This window comes from Salmo trutta, chromosome 3 (genome assembly GCF_901001165.1).
Source record: "Salmo trutta chromosome 3, fSalTru1.1, whole genome shotgun sequence".
NCBI classification, from domain to species: Eukaryota; Metazoa; Chordata; class Actinopteri; order Salmoniformes; family Salmonidae; genus Salmo; species Salmo trutta.
Window position 1 is genome coordinate 36,178,391 of NC_042959.1, and position 20,711 is coordinate 36,199,101.

At 41.1% G+C, this 20,711-nt stretch overlaps 1 protein-coding gene across 4 annotated transcripts in view; it reads left to right on the forward strand.

Moving 5' to 3' along the window:
* The first annotated feature begins 4,677 nt into the window (after positions 1 to 4,677).
* Positions 4,678 to 20,711, forward strand: part of LOC115174527 (mitogen-activated protein kinase 9) — a 36,528-nt gene continuing 20,494 nt past the window's right edge. For 2 of the 4 annotated variants that reach the window (XM_029733149.1, XM_029733169.1), the window contains exons 1-5: positions 4,680 to 4,886; positions 17,108 to 17,277; positions 17,619 to 17,748; positions 17,977 to 18,035; positions 18,292 to 18,430. In XM_029733149.1, the coding sequence (XP_029589009.1) occupies positions 17,162 to 17,277; positions 17,619 to 17,748; positions 17,977 to 18,035; positions 18,292 to 18,430 (444 nt within the window). In that variant the 5' untranslated portion in view covers positions 4,680 to 4,886; positions 17,108 to 17,161. The other 2 variants (XM_029733159.1, XM_029733141.1) reach the window with 2 other exon arrangements.

The following is a 20,711-nucleotide window of genomic DNA, read 5'->3' on the forward strand; positions in this document are numbered from 1 at the left end:
GTCTGACCTCTGATTGCCAACACGGGTTTTGCCACCAAGTACTAAGTCATGTTTTGCAGAGGGGTCAAATACCTATTTCCCTCATTAAAATGCAAATCAATTTATAACATTTTTGACATGCATTGTTATGGATTTTTGTTTTGTTATTCTGTCTCTCACTGTTCAAATTAACCTACCATTAAAATTATAGACTGATCATTTCTTTGTAAGTGGGCAAATGTACAAAATCAGCAGGGGATCAAATACTTTTTTCCCCCACTGTACATATGGACAGTGCCAAAATAAATGATCTAATGACTGTCTCTTCGCAGCAAAATCTCCAGAGCTGGGAAGGTTGTATCCCCCATATACACTACCGTTCAAAAGTTTGGGGTCACTTAGAAATGTCCTCGTTTTTGAAAGAAATGCAAACATTTTTGTCCTTTAAAAAACATAAAATTGATCAGAAATATAGTGTAGACATTGTTAATCTTGTAAATGACTATTGTAGCTGGAAAAGGCAGATCTTCTTTATGGAATATCTACATAGGCCCATTATCAGCAACCATCACTCCTGTGTTCCAATGGCACGTTGTGTTAGCTAATCCAAGTTTATAATTTTAAAGGCTAATTGATCATTAGAAAACCCTTTTGCTATTATGTTATCACAGCTGAAAACTGTTGTCCTGATTAGAGAAGCAATAAAACTAGCCTTCTTTAGACTAGTTGAGTATCTGGAGCATCAGCATTTGTGGGTTCGATTACAGGCTCAAAATGGCCAGAAACAAAGACCTTTCTTCTTCTGAAACTCGTCAGTCTATTCTTGATCTGAGGCTATTCCATGCGAGAAATTGCCAAGAAACTGAAGATCTCATACAACGCTGTGTACAACTCCCTTCACAGAACAGCGCAAACGGGCTCTAACTAGAATAGAAAGAGGAGTGGGAGGCCCCGGTGCACAACCGAGCAAGAGGACAAGTACATTAGAGTGTCTAGTTTGAGAAACAGACGCCTCACAAGTCCTCAACTGGCAGCTTCATTAAATAGTACCCGCAAAACACCAGTCTCAATGTCAACAGTGAAGAGGCAACACAGGGATGTTGGCCTTCTAGGCAGACTTGCAAAGAAAAAGCCATATCTCAGACTGGACAATAAAAATAAAAGATGAATAAGGGCAAAATAACACACTGGACAGAGGAACTCTGCCTAGAAAGCCAGCGTCCCTGAGTCGCCTCTTCACTGTTGGTGTTGAGACTGGTGTTTTGTGGGTCCAAAAATAGCATAACAGTTTATTTTAACACCAATAAACCCAAACATTTAAAAATGGATTTAGTATATGTCAATCTAGTATACCAGGCAACTAAAAGCAACTTTCTAAACAATGTTTTGATTCGTTTCTATTTCATTAGCTAGTTAGCTAATGTTAAGTTGGCTGGCTAGCCAGTTCAAATCATATAGGTTACAACTTCCTCAATTTAGCTCGTTTGTCTTCATTATGACAGGAAAATAAACTAACAATAACATTATTTACAAGTTAATGGCAAGCCAAATTACAGAAAATAGCTTACAGTTGTGAGTGTGACGAAATAAAGGCAGTGTCAGGTTCTGGATCTTCAAATTCCCTGGCATATCGGCGCCAAGGCACAGCGTGCCGGTAACTCCACAGCTTTATTGAAGGAAACCAAAACAATAACCAGGTACTCAGAAAGAACTGTGCCATACACACACACACAGAAATAACAATAACCCACAAACACAGGTGGGGAACAGGCTGCCTAAGTATGATTCCTAATCAGAGACAACGATAGACAGCTGCCTCTGATTAGGATCCATACTCGGCCCAAAACAAAGAAATACAAAAACAAGATAGACATACAACACATAGAATGCCCACCCCATGTCACACCCTGACCTAACCAAACAGAGAAAAACGACTCTCTCGGGTCAGGGCAGTGCATTCTACTGGAGGATTTATAAATTGGACACTGTCTCGTTGGCCTAACGTTATATCCTAATTTGACTTTGGTGCATGTCATGTTCTTCACATTACCGTCTCAGGTAAACACATATTATATAACACATATAACACACATGACACAGAAGGTGTAGTGAAATGGTTACTTGCATAGTAGATCTTTTGTTTAGATATGTAGCTAGCTAGCTTGCTAAACAATGAACCATAATCCCAACTCATAACGTTACTTTCCTGCATGAATCTGCAGGAAGCTAACCAACCAGGTTCATTGTTAGCTAGATAGCTAACATTAGGCTATAACTAGCAATGCAAATGGCTCTGAGATATGAATAATATTACTACACAGATCATACACGTAAACGTTAGCTAGCGAGCCAGCCAGCTAAAGTTAGCTAGCTAGCTAACAGTTAGCTTTAATTAAAATGAAAACGACTTTCTGGCAAAATTAGAAACGTATAATATCTGAAAATGTAGTTAGCTAGACTATCTTACCCATATACATGGATGGACACTTTGTCACAGATGCCATGGTTGCCCTTCATTTGAAGATGTAATCCGGAGACGGGTGTTTTATACAACAGCCTTCTGTGTGTTCTCTTTTCGAAACCTTCTGCATATTTGCAATCAAACGCCAGAATTTTCTCCATCTCCTTAGCTATCATTCTCTAATTCCACCAGGCATGATTTCAAAACTCGGTCCTCCAGAAAGTGGAGAGCAACACTTACGCAGTTCTACATAGTTCTTCTCTGTGATATCTTCTAAAAAAGCCGCTTTAGAAAGGATTACCTACAATACTGACCAGCTCATGTTATAGACATAAGCGTGTTACATGGCAGACTAATCCGAACTCATCTCTCGACATGCCCAGCCCATCCATTATCTCCGGCCAATCATGGCTAGCGGGAAGGGTCCTGTCTTTTTCCGTGGCTAAACCAACTAGGATCGTAATTTATCACTTGTATTCGTATTTACAGATGCCATACAAGTTCGTTATTAAGGCACATGAAAGTTCACATGTTCCAGAAGACATTTCTGCCAAAAAAAGGCATTTAGATTTTTTTATAAAGTTTACGTTCAAATAGCTCTCCTGTGAAGTAGTGACGCATGACATACGGCCAGTTTCCTGAATCGGGCCATAAATGTCTTTAATGTGAGACTCATAAAATGTATTTAATCAGGTTCAGAATTTTTAATCAAAGCTCTAATCAAATCCAGACAAAGAGATGTATTCTCGTGATGGAACAATTGTAAAATACCGGGAATAGACTGTATTCAACCCTATAGGAAACACACCACTAGCTAGGTTTCCATTCAATTGGAGACAGATTTCCATGTGAATATTAAAAGATCTGCATAAAGAAAATATGCAAATTTCCCCACTAGTGGTGTATATCCACCAAACTGAAATTGTTGCAGATACAAATTAGTGCGTGATGACTTAGTGCACACAAAATGTACTTTTCCGCTTAAGTTTACATGTACTGAATAAAAATCTAATGTAATATTCAATGTGTTTCCATCGCATTTCCAACTATACCCAGAAATACTTTTGGCCAAGGATGTCAGGGAGAACCAGCTGGGTACTTGAAAAACAAAGCAATGAGAGCTCTAAACAGCTGACTAACAAAAGCAAACAATGATAAATCAATGGATAAATCTAATGCATTGAAATAAAGGCATAGGTACATTTTTTAATCAAGAATGTATGGCATACAAATGGCGGAAATGAGGAAGTACAAAGGAAAATCTTATGCATAAAGAAGCTCGGCTACTTCCACGTAGAAATAAACGGTTTAAACCATAACAGAGAGGTGGGGTGTTATTTTCATTTGGAAGCTATTATTTTCATATTTACCACTGCATTTTAAAGAAAGATGATAATGGTTAAATTAGCATTATTTACACACTTTTGTTGCATTTATGGGAGCTAAGGTCTCATTCCCCCGTAATTCGCACCGACTCTACCGATAGTTTTGTCACAACTGTTGCGTTAAATAGAAAATGTGCCTACTCGGGTCTTGGCACATGCACTCTAGCCAACAGCTTGCAGATACAGTGTGGGTAGGCAAGTTTACATGATGAGATGAAAGGAGCACCAAGCTCATTCCATGCACTTTCACCACCCTGTGAAGTTCATCTTAATTTATTTCCTGCAGGCTAATTTAAACTGCATGGTTCCCCGAGACATATCATCACGTGACTCCAAGTTTACTTCGATATGATGGTTATTATATCAATACTTGCTCATAAAGGCGTTTCCACCGCCATTTCTCGCATAATACATTTTACCGATACAAAAAGATGCAACCATGTAGACATGTAGAACGAACAAATTATCTGTCTGCATTTATTAAATTGTACCAAAACTCCCTGTTTCCATTTTTTTAATAAGGTATGACTTTACTCGCATAAAAACTGTGGATGGAAACGTGGTTACTGGTGGGAAAATATTTTTCTTTCTGCGGATTTAGAATATTCGTTTAAAATCTGTCGCCAGTTGAATGGAAACAACAATACAAAAACTTTGTCACAAACTTTCAGGAGTCCAACGTGAAACAACGTGATTACGTCATTCACTTGTTGTGTCGAGACTACTGCCGCGTTCAAGTACTCGTCGGAACTAGGAAACATGGACATTTCCGACTCGCTAACTGGTTGAAAGTGGCACGTGTTTAACTACAACCAATTAGTAAGTCGGACATTGCCGAGTTTTTTCGTTTCGACAAGCACTTGAACCCGACATACCCTCCTCCGCCTCTGATAGTGCAGGAGTTTGTAATTTTAGTTTCAAACTCGGGAAGCATTTTCACATTTCTATTGGCAATAGGAAAACTGGTCTTCATAACTTTACTTAATTCCCAAGGAGGGAGAGGAGCTGGTATCTCGTCATTTCCATGCATGGGAGTGACATAGGAGAAGCGAAGGGAGAAGGTAGGTGTCGTATGATTCTGCCCGCTGTCCGTCCGTTTTCCATTCCTGCTACCGCATTGTCAACTCGGAGTGATAGAAACGGAAGAGCCAGGGCCTTGGCGAATAATAAGTGGCACACCAGAAAACGTGAGTTTTAACAAACCTCTGATGATTGACATTAGGGTAGGGTATAGTGGATTGCCGATTGTGTGCGGTGTCATATACCGGGGGTCGAGGAGAAGATGGGCGATGACTTCATCATTCAATCAACCGGTTTGTGTGTGCCAGTTCAGTTTACCAGCTAGGAATTGAATGGGAGCGAAATAGCGGGGTTAACGCTTGGGGGAAGTAGACTATGCTATAGGGCGTTTGTGTTGACGGACGATCTCCTATTCTATCGCTTATTTTTGTCCGAAGTAAATTTTAGTAGCCTACGTGGAATGAGATTACATTATTCACGCTTTCTTGAGCCAACTCAATGACTGCATTTTGAGGTTCATTCATTTGTGCTTTTGAGAAGATTGTCATTTTCCACTTGCTTTAGGTTCTGAATGATGCAATATCCTGTGTGGTGTTTTTTAATAATGTATTTATTGTTGAGGAGAGAAGCCATAGCTTTCATTTCTTCTCTCAGGAGAATATCATATACTGAACAAAAATATAAAAGCAACATGTGTTGGTCCCATGTTTCATTAGCTGAAATAAAAGATCCCAAAAATGTTCCAAATGCATAAAAAGAAATTGCACAAATTTGTTTACATCACTGTTAGTGAGCAATTCACCTGTGCCAAATTAATCCATCCACTTGACAGGTGTGGCACATCAAGAAGCTGATTAAACAGCATGATTGTTACACAGGTGCACCTTGTGCTGGGGACAATAAGGTCCCTTTAAAATGTGCAGTTGTCTTGCATAACACTAGGGAGCGTGCAATTTGCATACTGACTGGAGGAATGTCCACCAGAGCTCTTGCCAAATAATTGAATGTTAATTTCTCTACCATAAGCCACCTCCAATGTCATTTTAAGAGAATTTGTCAGTACGTCCAACCGGCCTCAGAACCGCAGGCCATGTGTAACCACGCCAGCCCAGGACACTCTGGCTTAGACTTACTGACAAAACTGTGTGTTTGCACAATCGAAGAAGTACAGCAGAAACCGTCTCAGGGAAGCTAATTTGCATGCTCGTCATCCTCACCAGGGTCTTGACCTGACTGCAATTCGGTGTCGTAACCGACTTCAGTGGGAAAATGCTCACCTTCGATGTCTACTGGCACCCTGGAAAAGTGTGCTTTTCACAGATGAATCCCGGTTGCAACTGTACCGGGCAGATGGCAGACAGTGTGCATGGCGTCATGTGTGCAAGCAGTTTGCTGATGTCAACGTTGTGAACAGAGTGCCCCATGGTGGGGTTATGGTATGGGCAGGCAGGCATAAGCTACGGACAACGAACACAATTGCTTTTTATCAATGGCAATTTGAACGCACAGAGATACCGTGACGAGCTCCTGAGGCCAATAGTCGTGCAGTTTCATCCGTCACCTCTTGTTTCATCATGATGCAAGGATCTGTACACAATTCCTGGAAGCTGAAAATGTCCCAGTTCTTCCATGGCCTGCATACTCACCAGACATTTCACTACCTATGTTTGGGATTTCCTTAAACTGTAAATCAGTAAAATCTTTTAAATTGTTGCATGCTGCGTTTTATAATTTTTGTTTGGTGTGTATATAGTCTAGCCTAACGTTAGTGCGGAAGAAGATGCACTGTTTTGGATGCTTCACTATCACATTCTCTGCCTAATCCAGTTTTTTTTTTCTGAACCCAGTCATCTTTTAGGGTATGAGTTAGGCTAGGTGGGTGCCGGGCCTCCTATGCACCACCAATGGTCAAGTCATTCCAACCCTGTTCACTTATAACCTGTTTCACTGCTCATTTAGTCAATAGATTTTATTTCAATCCACCAAACCATGACACGAGTGTCCATCCTTTCTTGGTGCCGTGACTCCTTTTTCTAAGACTCTCGCTCCATACAGAGAAGCACTGCCTTTGTGTTGCTGTATTATAATCTGATATTCCAGTCAGTTGGCTCCAGGGAGCCACATCACATCCTGCCCCAGGGGTCCATGTGTGTCACACAGGTCTAGCTGTGAAGATGCTCACACAGGATATGTGTTTATACTCTGTCTAAAACAAACTCTTTTCACATAATAGTTTAGTGCGTGGTCTAGGCTATTGTAAATCAGTGCCAACCCCCTAATTTAAGTATGATTTTAATGCGACTTATACCTTCTTAGTAGTCCTTTGTTACTTTCAAATTACTTTCCCCTTAAGAGACATTAGAAGAAGACACAAATTAATATAGCCAATTCACCAACATCTATTGCAGGATAAAACTGTTAGTTTACATAGCTGGCCAGAAATTGATGTTGCATTTTACTTTATGGGTTGGTTATGTTAGGCTTCTTCCAACCAATTACTTTCTATAGATAAAACGATTATCTTTACATTAACCCATAATAGTAAGCCAGGGGTGGGGTGCGCACACCTACTCATTCCAGGGTTTTTTCTTTATTTTTACTGTTTTCTACATTGTAGACATCAACTATGAAATTACACATGGAATCGTAGCAATCCAAATATATTTGATATTCTTCGAAGTAGCCATCCTTTGCCTTGATTACAGCTTTGCACACTCTTGGCATTCTCTCAACCAGCTTTATGAAGTAGTCAACTGGAATGCATGTCAATTAACCTCTGGTATCATTGGGACGCTAGCGTCCCACCTCGACAACAGCCAGTGAAATTGCATGGCGCCAAATTCAAACAAATCCCATAATTAAAATTCCTCAAACATACAAGTGTTATACACCATTTTAAATAAACTTCTTGTTAATCCAACCACAGTGTCCGATTTCAAAAAAGCTTTACGGCGAAAGCACACCATGCGATTTATGTAAGGAGAGCGCCTAGCCACAAGAAACCATACAGACATTTTCCAGCCAAGGAGAAGACTCACAAAAGTCAGAAATAGCGATTTATATGAATCACTTACCTTTGATCTTCATCTGGTGGCACTCCCAGGACTCCATGTTACACAAATGTTTGTTTTGTTCAATAAAGTCCCTCTTTGTCCAAAAACCTCAGTTTTGTTGGTGCGTTTAGTTCAGTAATGCATTGTCTCAAATAACATCCGGTGAAATGGCAGAGAGCCCCTATGAAATACTCATCATAAACATTGATGAAAGATACAAGTGTTATACATAGGATTAAAGATAAACCTCTTGTTAATCCAGCCGCTGTCAGATTTCAAAAAGGCTTTACGGCGAAAGCACACCATGCAATTATGTTAGGACAGCGCCTTGCCACAAAACACCATACAGACATTTTCCAGCCAAGGAGAGGACTCACAAAAGTCCGAAATAGCGATTTATATGAATCACTTACCTTTGATCTTCATCTGGTTGCACTCCCAGGACTCATGTTACACAAATGTAGGTTTTGTTTGATAATGTCCCTCTATGTCCAAAAACCTCAGTTTTGTTGGTGCGTTTAGTTCAGTAATCTAAAGGCACAAAGCGCGCTCTCAACATCCAGATGAAAAGTCAAAGTACAATAAAAGTTCGTAGAAACATGTCAAACGATGTTTAAAATCAATCCTCAGGTTTTTTGTCATAAATAATCAATATTTCAACCGGACAAAAGCTTCGTCAATAGAAAAGGAGAAACAAGAAAGGCGCGCTCCCGATCAAGCGCTGGCTTTATGTCTGGAAATGTCCACTATCCACTCATTGAAAGTGCTGTATTTCCCTCATTTTTCAGAGTAAAAGCCTGAAACAATGCCTAAAGACTGGCCACATGTAGAAGAAGCCATAGAGATCGTGAACTGGGTCCTAAGTCTTTGTATGGTGGATAGGCTTTCAATGGAAAAACAGCCTTTCAAAATAATAGTACTTCCTGGATGGATTTTCCTCAGGTTCTTGCCTGCCATATCAGTTCTGTTATACTCAGACATTATTTGAACAGTTTTGGAAACTTTAGTGTTTTCTATCCAAATCTACCACTTATATGCATATCCTAGCTTCTGGGCCTGAGTAGCAGGCAGTTTAATTTGGGCACGCTATTCATCCAAAATTCCGAATGCTGCCACCTCCCTAGTGAAGTTAACAGATGTGCCTTGTTAATTTGAAATTTCTTCATTTCCTTAATGTGTTTGAGCCAATCAGTTGTGTTTTGACAAGGTCGGGAGGTGTAAAGAAGAGAGTCCATATTATGTCAAGAACAGCTCAAATAAATTATTGAAATGAAGCAAAGAAACCACTACTTAACCTGTTGAGGACAGACGTTCCGCTAGCGGAACCCCATTTCCCCTGCGGAACCCCTAGCCAACAGCCAATGGCATCGCACGGCACGAAATACAAAACCAACTAAAATACCACAATTAAATTTTCTCAAACAATCAACTATTTTACACCATTTTAAAGATGACTATCGTTAATCTAACCACATTGTCCGATTTTCAAAAAGGCTTTACAGCGAAAGCAAAACATTTAGATTATGTTAGAGTACATAGACACAAATAATCACACAGCCATTTTCCAAGCAAGCATATATGTCACATAAACCCACACCACAGCTAAATGCAGCACTAACCTTTGATCTTCATCAGATGACACTCCTAGGACATTATGTTATACAATACATTCATGTTTTGTTCAATGAAGTTCATATTTATATCAAAAAACAGCTTTTTACATTAGCATGTGATGTTCAGAACTAGCATACCCACCGAAAACTTCCGGTGAATTTACTAAATTACTCACGATAAACGTTGACAAAATACATAACAATTATTTTAAGAATTATAGATACAGAACTCCTTTATGCAATCGCGGTGTCCGATTTTGAAATAGCTTTTCTGCGAAAGCACATTTTGCAATATTCTGAGTACATAGCTCGGCCCTCACGGCTAGCTATTTTGACACCCACCAAGTTTGGGGCTCACTAAACTCAGAATTACTATTAGAAAAATTGGATTACCTTTGCTGTTCTTCGTCAGAATGCACTCCCAGGCCTTCTACTTCAACAACAAATGTTGTTTTGGTTCCAAATAATCCATAGTTATATTCAAATAGCTCCGTTTTTTGTTTGTGCGTTCAGGTCACTATCCGAAGGGTGACGCGCGAGCGCATTTCGTTACAAAGAAATTCAAAATATTCCATTACCGTACTTAGAAGCATGTCAAACGCTGTTTAAAATCCATTTTGATGCTATTTTTCTCGTAAAATAGCGATAATATTCCAACCGGGCGACGTTGTATTCATTCAAAAGCTGAAAGAAAAAAATGGAGTAGTCTCGTGACCGCGGATCTCTAGTCTCACTGTCCCCAGGCTGACCACTTACAAACTCTCCTGCTGTTTTTCGCCCAGAGACAGCGGACACCCCATTTCACTTTCTGGCGGCTTTAGAGATCCAATGGAAGCCTTAGAAAATGTCACGTTACAGCACAGATGCTGTATTTTCGATAGAGATGCAACAGAAGGACAACAAATTGTCAGACAGGGCACTTCCTGTATGGAATGTTCTCAGATTTTGGCCTGCCATATGAGTTCCGTTATACTCACAGACACCATTCAAACAGTTTTAGAAACTTTGGAGTGTTTTCTATCCAAACTAATTATATGCATATTCTAGTTTCTGGGCAGGAGTAGTAACCAGATTAAATCGGGTATGTTTTTTTATCCGGCCGTGAAAATACTGCCCTCTATCCCAAAGAAGTTAACTTGTTATGGATAGGGGGCAGTATTTTCACGGCCGGATAAAAAACGTACCCGATTTAATCTGGTTACTACTCCTGCCCAGAAACTAGAATATGCATATAATTATTAGCTTTGGATAGAAAACACTCCAAAGTTTCTAAAACTGTTTAAATGGTGTCTGTGAGTATAACAGAACTCATTTGGCAGGCCAAAACCTGAGAAGATTCCAAACAGGAAGCGCCCTCTCTGACCATTTCTTGGCCTTCTTGATCATCTCTATCCAAAACAGGGGATCTCTGCTGTAACGTGACATTTTCTAACGCTCCAATAGGCTCTCAGAAAGTGCCAGAACGTTGAATGATGACTTTGCAGGCCATGGCTGAAAAACAGAAGCGCATTTGGAAAGTGGTCGATCTGAGAACAATGAGTGTCGTGCACGAGACGACTCCATGTTTTTATTTTCAGTCTTTGAACGAAAACAGGGTTTCCCGGTCGGAATATTATCGCTTTTTTACGAGAAAAATCGCATAAAAATGGATTTTAAACAGCGTTTGACATGCTTCGAAGTACGGTAATGGAATATTTAGAATTTTTTTGTCACGAAACGCGCCAGGCACGTCACCCTTCTTTACCCTTCGGATAGTGTCTTGAACGCACAACAAAACACCGCTATTTGGATATAACTATGGATTATTTGGAACCAAACCAACATTTGTTATTGAAGTAGAAGTCCTGGGAGTGCATTCTGACGAAGAGCAGCAAAGATAATCTAATTTTTCTTATAGTAAATCTGACTTTGGTGAGGGCTAAACTTGGTGGGTGTCCAAATAGCTAGCCATGATGGCCGGGCTATCTACTCAGAATATTGCAAAATGTGCTTTCACCGAAAAGCTATTTTAAAATCGGACACCGCGATTGCATAAAGGAGTTATGTATCTATAATTCTTAAAATAATCTGTTTTTTGTGAACGTTTATCGTGAGTAATTTAGTAAATTCACCGGAAGTGTTCGGTGGGAATGCTAGTTCTGAACGCACAGTTACCTCTGCTGCAGAGGATAAGCTCCATTAGTTAACTGCACCTCAGATTGCAGCACCAATAAATGCTTCAGAGTTCAAGTAACAGACACATCTCAACATCAACTGTTCGTGAAGGCCTGATTCACACAGTTCCCACCGTGAAGCATGGACGAGATGGTGTGGGGGTGCTTTGCTGGTGACACTGTCAGTGAGTTATTTAGAATTCAAGGCACACTTAACCAGCATGGCTACCACAGCATTCTGCAGCGTTACTCAGTCCCACTAAGTGCAAACCAGATGGGATGATAATTTGTTTTTCATCAGGACAATGACCCAACACACACCTCCAGGCTGTGTAAGGGCTACTTGACCAAGGAGGAGAGTGATGAGTGCTGCATCATATCACCCGACCTCAACCCACTTTAGATGGTTTAGGATGAGTTGGACCGCAGAGTGAAGGAAAATCAGCCAACAAGTGCTCAGCAGTATGTGGGAACTCCTTCAAGACTGTTTGAAAATCATCCCAGGTGAAGCTGGTTGAGAGAATGCCAAGAGTGTGCAAAGCTATCAAGGCAAAGGGTGGCTTATTTGAAGAATCTCAAATATATACAATTTAAATGTAACACCTTTTTTTGGTTACTACTTTATTCCATATGTTATTTCATAGTTCTGATGTCTTCACTATTATTCTCCAATGTTGAAAATGGTACAAATTAAAGAAATCCATGAATGAGTAGGTGTATCCAAACATTTGACTGGTACTGGATATATTTATACATCCACAACAACCACAATCCGTAAGGCGCAAATAGCTAAATGAGAGCGCAGCGGTGCACGTCAATGTGCCATGTAGATATCAATAATAAGTGATAACAGCATTTTCCATAGGCAACACCACTGCTGTCGCCCTTGCCTCCAACTAAGCGTTTATTCAAGTTGGATAATCTTTGGATGCTGACAGCTGTCACATCTTTGGAAGACATAGCTTGGACTGTAGCCTACAAAAGCCTTTTCCTGCTCTTTCCCGCGATCCATCAAACACATTTAGTGTCATCATAGTGATCTCTGACTTGTGGTCAGACTCGCTCAGGCAGAATAAAATTAAATTCGGGCCCTAATCTATGGATTTCACATGACTGGGAATACAGAACTTTTTTTAATTAATTTTTTTGTTTTTTTAAATGTAGAGGCATAGATCAGAAAGAAAACCAGTCTTGTGTGAACACCATTTGCCTCATGCTTTGCGACACATCTCCTTTGCATAGATTTTGTTCATTGTCCTTAGCTTATGCTTGCCCATGCCATAACCCCACCGTCACCATAGGGCATTCTGTTCTCAACATTGACATCAGCATACCGCTCGCCCACACGCCGCTGTCTGCCATATGTCCGGTACAGTTGAAACCGGGATTCATCCATGAAGATGGCCATCGACGGTGAGCATTTTGCCCACTGAAGTCGTTTTTTTTAAAAAACCTTTTATTTAACTAGGCAAGTCAGTTAAGAACAAAATCTTATTTTCAATGACGGCATAGGAACAGTGGGTTAACTTGTCTTGTTCAGGGGCAAGAACGACAGATTTTTACCTAGTCAGCTCGGGGATTCGATCTTGCAAACTTTCGGTTATTAGTCCAACGCCCTAACCACTAGGCTACCTGCCGAACTACAGTCCGGTCAAGACCTTGGTGTCGATGCTAAGCACACAGATGAGCTTCCCTGAGACTGACAGTTTGTGCAGAAATTCTTTGGTTGTGCAAACCCACAGATCCATCAGCTGTCTGGGTGGCTGGTCTCAGACGATCCCGCAGGTGAAGAAGCCGGATGTACAGGTCCTGGGCTGGCATGGTTATACGTGGTCTACGGTTGTGAGGCCGCTTGGACGTACTGCCAAATTCTCTAAAACGACATTGGTAGAGAAATTAACATTCAATTCTCTGGCAACAGCTCTTGTTGACATTCCTCCAGTCAGCATGCCAATTAAACGCTCCCTCAACTTGAGACATCTGTGGTATTGTGTAGAGGTCGACCGATTTTATGATTTATTTTTTTTTTTGTTTTTTTTTTTTTCCAACGCCGATACCGATTTATTGGAGGACCAAAAAAGCCGATGCAGATTTTTTTATTTGTAATAATGACAATTTCAACAATACTGAATGAACACTTAACTTAATATAATACATCAATAAAATCAATTTAGCCTCAAATAATGAAACATGTTCAATTTGGTTTAAATAATGCAAAAACAAAGTGTTGGAGAAGAAAGTAAAAGTGCAATATGTGCCATGTAAAAAAAGCTAACGTTTAAGTTCCTTGCTGAGAACATATGAAAGCTGGTGGTTCCTTTTAACATGAGTCTTCAATATTCCCAGGTAAGAAGTTTTAGGTTTTAGTTATTATAGGAATTATAGGACTATTTCTCTCTATACGATTTGTATTTCATATGCCTTTGACTATTGGATGTTCTTATAGGCACTTTAGTATTGCCAGTGTAACAGTATAGCTTCCGTCCCTCTCCTCGCTCCTACCTGGGCTTGAACCAGGAACATATCGACAACAGCCACCCTCGAAGCAGCGTTACCCATGTAGAGCAAGGGGAAACAACTACTCCAAGTCTCGGAGCGAGTGACGTTTAAAACGCTATTAGCGCGCACCCCGCCAACTAGCTAGCCATTTCACATCGGTTACACCAGCCTAATCTTGGGAGTTGATAGGCTTGAAGTCATAAACAGCGTAATGCATTGCGAAGAGCTGCTGGCAAAACGCACGAAAGGGCTATTTTGAATGAATGCTTACGAGCCTGCTGCTGCCTACCACCGCTCAGTCAGACTGCTCTATCAAATCATAGACTTAATTATAACATAACACACGAATACGAGCCTTAGGTCATTAATATGGTCGAATCCGGAAACTATCATCTCGAAAACAAAACGTTATTCCTGTTACATTGCACAACCTTCAATGTTATGTCATAATTACGTAAAATTCTGGCAAATTAGTTCGCAACGAGCCAGGCGGCCCAAACTGTTGCATATACCCTGACTGCGTGCAATGAACGCAAAATGACACAATTTCACCTGGTTAATATTGCCTGCTAACCTGGATTTCTTTTAGCTAAATATGCAGGTTTAAAAATATATACTTGTGTATTGATTTTAAGAAAGGCATTGATGTTTATGGTTGGAGCAACGTGTACCTAAGCGACTATATGCAACACAGGACAGGCTAGATAAACTAGTAATATCATCAACCATGTGTAGTTAACTAGTGATTATGATTGATTGTTTTTTATAAGATAAGTTTAATGCTAGCTAGCAACTTACCTTGGCTTCTTACTGCATTCGCGTAACAGGCAGGCTCCTCGTGGAGTGCAATGTAAAGCAGGTGGTTAGAGCGTTGGACTAGTTAACCGTAAGGTTGCAAGATTGAATCCCTGAGCTGACAAGGTAAAAATCTGTCGTTCTGCCCCTGAACAAGGCAGTTAACCCACCGTTCCTAGGCCGTCATTGGAAATAAGAATGTGTTCTTAACTGACTTGCCTAGTTAAATAAAGGTCTAAAAAATGTTTTTATGAAAACTTGAAATCGGCCCTAATTAATCAGCCACTCCGATTTTAATCGGTTGACCTCTAGTATTGTGTTGTGAGACAACTGCAGATTTTAGTGGCTTTTTGGTGTCCCCATCACAAGGTGCACCTGTGTAATGATCATGCTGTTTAATCAGCTTCTTGATATGCCACAACTGTCAGGTGGATGGATTATCTTGGCAAAGGAGAAATGCTCACTAATGGGGATGTAAACAAATTTGTGCACACAATTTGAGAGAAATAAGCTTGTGTATATGGACATTTTCTGTGATCTTTTATTTCAACTCCTGAAACATGGGACCAACACTTTACATGTTGCATTTTTATATTTTTGTTCTGTGTAGAACGGTGTCAAAGATTTTCTTTTTTTAATTCAAAAGTAATCTGGTTTTTCAAAAGTATCTGTCATCTGATTACAATATTTTACCTGGCAACGTAACTAGTTATTTGTTTAAATAATCTGTTACATGTAATCCGTTTCTCCCTAACCTTGTATGTGCGCCAACAGCCTTGTGCGTGCGCCAACAGCCCCTGTAGTTTCACATGCGATTGTAGATGCATAACATGAGTGCATGTGTACCTCTGTGTTTAGTGTCATTGTCTGTGAGTGTTGTCACAGTGAGTGTATTTTATTTAAAGAAAAATAATAATAATTTTATAAAGGGATACGATATCCCCTGTACCTTGCCTTCTTTCTTTTGGCAATTTGCCTGACTGAAAGCCTGTAATGTAGCCTAGTCCAATTCACCTGTGGGGGATTTGTCATGGTACCCACACACTGCTACAACAGTGTGGGCATCTGCAATCACACACACTGACACAAACACGCCTCCCCCACATACACAGCCAATAATAACATTCCTCTTTCTTCCTGCTAGAAGCATCAGCTATTGCATGCCCACACATTTTCTCGGAGGTCCTGAAACACACACCAACAGGCAGACATGGATCTCCATCAGCATAGATTCATCGTTTTGTCAGTTTGTGTATACATGCTTTTTTTTTTAAAGATGCACTATGCAGAAATTGATCTGCCATTTCCTGGTTGCTAAAATTCTAATAGGCTAATTTCAGTTTGGCAAAACAAGCAAGTATAGTATAGAGAATCATTGTACCATCTAAACCATTGTAAAATATATACTGCTCAAAAAAATAAAGGGAACACACCTTCCCTGTGGCTCAGTTGGTAGAGCATGGTGTTTGCTGTGTTTATTGGGGGTGTCTTGCTAATTGCCTAGAATTTCCACCTGTTGTCTATTCCATTTGCACAACAGCATGTGAAATTTATTGTCAATCAGCGTTGCTTCCTAAGTGGACAGTTTGATTTCACAGAAGTGTGATTGACTTGGAGTTACATTGTTTAAGTGTTCCCTTTATTTTTTTGAGCAGTGTATTTCCCATAACCAAAAATATTGTTTTCAGCTGCTTGATACCGGTGTTCAAAACAGAAAGTAAAAGACGCAAAAACGAAGCATAGAAATAGCGCACATGCTTTCAATGCGAAAGATTCATTTCTATGTGAATTTGGTCAGGTCACCCCAAAAATGTGTCAAGCTGCATGTGTTTTGCCAGAGGTTGCAAGGGAGTAATGTTGTGTAACTGGGTTAGAGCAGGCACAGCAGTGTTTAGACAAAGGCCCTAGGCGCTCCCAATCTGTCAGCTAGCCTCTCACTGCTTCTGTCCTCTTATACTGCATTTAAACTCTCTCTTGCTCTCACACACACACACACACAGAGACCCCTCACACACACACAGACCACTCACACACTCTGCTTAGATTAACAGAACTTGGATGGCTGGAAGGATGCTTTGCAAATTTCACTGAGACATACGTTATGAATTATAGTAAGACAAGTCCTACTATATTGATCTCTGTCTCCTAGACTGGTTCCAGCCCCTGAGGCAGCACAGAGGCCCCTGACTAAGGCAGCAGCAGTATGAGTGTGGGTGAGGGCCAGTTCTACAGTGTGCAGGTGGGAGACTCCACCTTCACTGTTCTGAAGCGCTACCAGGAGCTCAGGGCCATCGGCTCCGGGGCACAGGGCATTGTCTGGTAAGACAACCGTTATGTAGACGAGCAATATGTCCTCTAATAGGCTAAGTGAAAGTTTCACTTAATTGTTTATACCAGTCAAATCCTCCATCTCCACAAGTGCATTCCATTTGGGATTGGGCCATAGGTTGTGTAGTCCTAGAACTAGGCTAGCTACTGTTTACTGTTCTCTATTCTACAAGAATGAAAGGTTCCATGAGTATGTCTCTTAGCCTTGCTCTCATGAGTCATGGCGCACACATTTCTCTCCATCCTCCCTTTACCCCCACCCCTCATTCTTCCTTTTTCACCCTTCTCTTTCTCTCCCCCCCCCCCCCCCCCCCCCCCCACACTCTCTCCAGCTCTGCTCTAGACTCGGTGTTAGGTTTTCCCGTGGCAGTAAAGAAGCTGTGTCGGCCATTCCAGAACCAGACTCATGCCAAGCGGGCCTACAGGGAACTGGTGCTGCTCAAATGTGTCAACCACAAAAACGTATGGCACCCGATTTTTAACAAGCTACTGTTTGAATGCCCTCTTCCCAGTCTATTGAGCTGATTGTCTATTTTAAGCTGACACATGTCGTATGATGCAAAAATAATTACCTAATAGATACAATAAAGTCATCATCAGTAATAGCTTGATATTACGTTTCATTACCTGTTTTATAACCTATATTCTATTAATCTATTCAGATGATGAGTGGTGTTTGTCTGTCCTCAGATTATCAGGTTGATCAATGTGTTCACGCCTCAGAAGTCACTGGAGGAGTTTCAGGACCTGTAAGTCTTCTTGTACCTGTGATCTTTCTTTTATTGTTGATTAGTTCTGCGCTACATTCCGATGCGTGATGTAATTCTACGTGTACTATACGAGTGTGGATATTGAAACAGAGCCCTAATCTTCAACTCAAATCCAGTTTTGATACAGTAATACCCATAGGTTTGCTGATAGACGTTCTCTCCAGTCTTCTACTATTCAATCTCTGCTTGTTCTTATGTCTTCTCCTTCCCTCTCCTCTCCCGGTCTCTGTGCCAGCTACCTAGTGATGGAGCTAATGGATGCCAGTCTGTGCCAGGTGATCCACATGGACCTGGACCATGAGAGGATGTCCTACCTGCTCTACCAGATCCTCTGTGGCATCAGACACCTGCACTCCGCTGGTATCATCCACAGGGTGAGGAGCACACACACCTGCGCACGCTCACACACTTGCATGAATGCAGCACGCGTGCACGCACACACCAGCATACACACTGAATAAATAGTGCCTGCCGATAGTATTCAGAGCCCTTGACTTTTTCCACATTTTGTTACATTACAACCTATTTCTAAAATTGATAAATATTATTATTTTTCTCAGCAAACTAAACACAATACCCCATAATGACAAAGCGAAAACGGGTTTTTAGAATGTTTGCTAATTTATAACAAATAGGAAAAACGAAATACCTTACATTTTCAGACCCTTTGCTATGAGACTCAAAATTGAGCTCTGGTGCATCCTGTTTCCATTGAACATCCTTGAGATGTTTCTGCAACTTGATTGGAGTCCACTTGTGGTAAATTCAATTGATTAGACATGCTTTCCACCTGGCTACCCCTACCCTGGTTAACTGCCTGGCACCCTCCACAGCAACCCACCAAAGCCCCCACCATTTCTCCTTCACCCAAATCCAGATAGCTGATGTTCTGAAAGAGCTGCAAAATCTGGACCCATACAAATTAGCTGGGCTAGACAATCTGGACCCTCTCTTTCTAAAATGATCTGCCGAAATTGTTGCAACCCCTATTACTAGCCTGTTCAACCTCTCTTTCGTATCGTCTGAGATTCCCAAAGATTGGAAAGCTGCCACGGTCATCCCCCTCTTCAAAGGAGGTGACACTCTAGACCCAAACTGCTACAGACCTCTATCCTACCCTGTCTTTGATATCTATCCTACCCTGTCTTTCTGAAGTCTTCGAAAGCCAAGTTAACAAACAGGTTACCAACCATTTCGAATCCCACCGTACCTTCTCTGCTATGCAATCTGGTTTCAGAGCTGGTCATGGGTGCACCTGAGCCACGCTCAAGGTCCTAAACGACGACATAACCGCCATCGATAAGAGACATTACTGTGCAGCCGTATTCATCGACCTGGCCAAGGCTTTCGACTCTGTCAATCACCACATTCTTATCGGCAGACTCGACAGCCTTGGTTTCTCAAATGATTGCAATCCAAAATTAAATCTAGAATCGGCTTCCTATATCGCAACAAAGCATCCTTCACTCATGCTGCCAAACACACCCTCGTAAAACTGACCATCCTACCGATCCTCAACTTCGGTGATGTCATCTATAAAATTGCCTCCAACACTCTACTCAACAAACTGGATGCAGTCTATCACAGTGCCATCCGTTTTGTCACCAACGCCCCATACACTACCCACCATTGCGACCTGTACGCTCTCGTTGGTTGGCCCTCGCTTCATACTCGTCGCCAGACCCACTGGCTACAGGTTATCTACAAGTCTCTGCTGGGTAAAGCCCCGCCTTATCTCAGCTCACTGGTCACCATAGCAGCACCCACTTGTAGCATGCGCTCCAGCAGCTATATCGCTCTGGTCACCCCCATTTTGGCTGCCTTTCCTTCCAGTTCTCTGCTGCCAATGACTGGAACGAACTGCAAACATCTCTGAAGCTGGAGACTTATATCTCCCTCCCTAGCTTTAAACACCAGCGGTCAGAGCAGCTCACAGATCACTGCACCTGTACATAGATGGGCTGTTTACAGATGGGCTATCTACCTACCTCATCCCCATACTGTATTTATTTATTTATCTTGCTCTTTAGCACCCCAGTATCTCTACTTGCACATTCATCTTCTGCACATCTACCATTCCAGTGTTTAATTGCTATATTGTAATTACTTCGCCACCATGGCCTATTTATTGCCTTAACTTACCTCATTTGCACTCACTGTATATAGACTTTTTGTTTTCTTTTGTTCTACTGTATTATTGACTATGTTTTGTTTATTCCATGTGTAACTCTGTGTTGTATGTGTCGAATTTCTACGCTTTATCTCTGCAAGGTCGCCGTTGCAAATGAGAACTTGTTCTCAACTAGCCTACCTGGTTAAATAAAGGTGAAATAAAAAAATATCTATTTTTTTGGAAAGGCACACACCTGTCTATATAAGGTTCCACCGTTGACAGTGCATGTCAGAGCAAAAACCAAGCCATGAGGTCGAAGGAGGTACAGATCTGGGGAAGGGTACCAAGACATTTCTGCAGCATTGAAGGTCCCTAAAAGCACAGGATCCTCCATTCTTGAATGGAAAAAATGTTGAACCACCAAGACTCTTCCTAGAGCGGGCCACCCGGCCAAACTGAGCAATTGGGGGAGAAGGTCCTTGGTTAGGGAGGTAACCAAGAACCTGATGGTCACTCTGACAGAGCTCTAGAGTTCCTCTGTG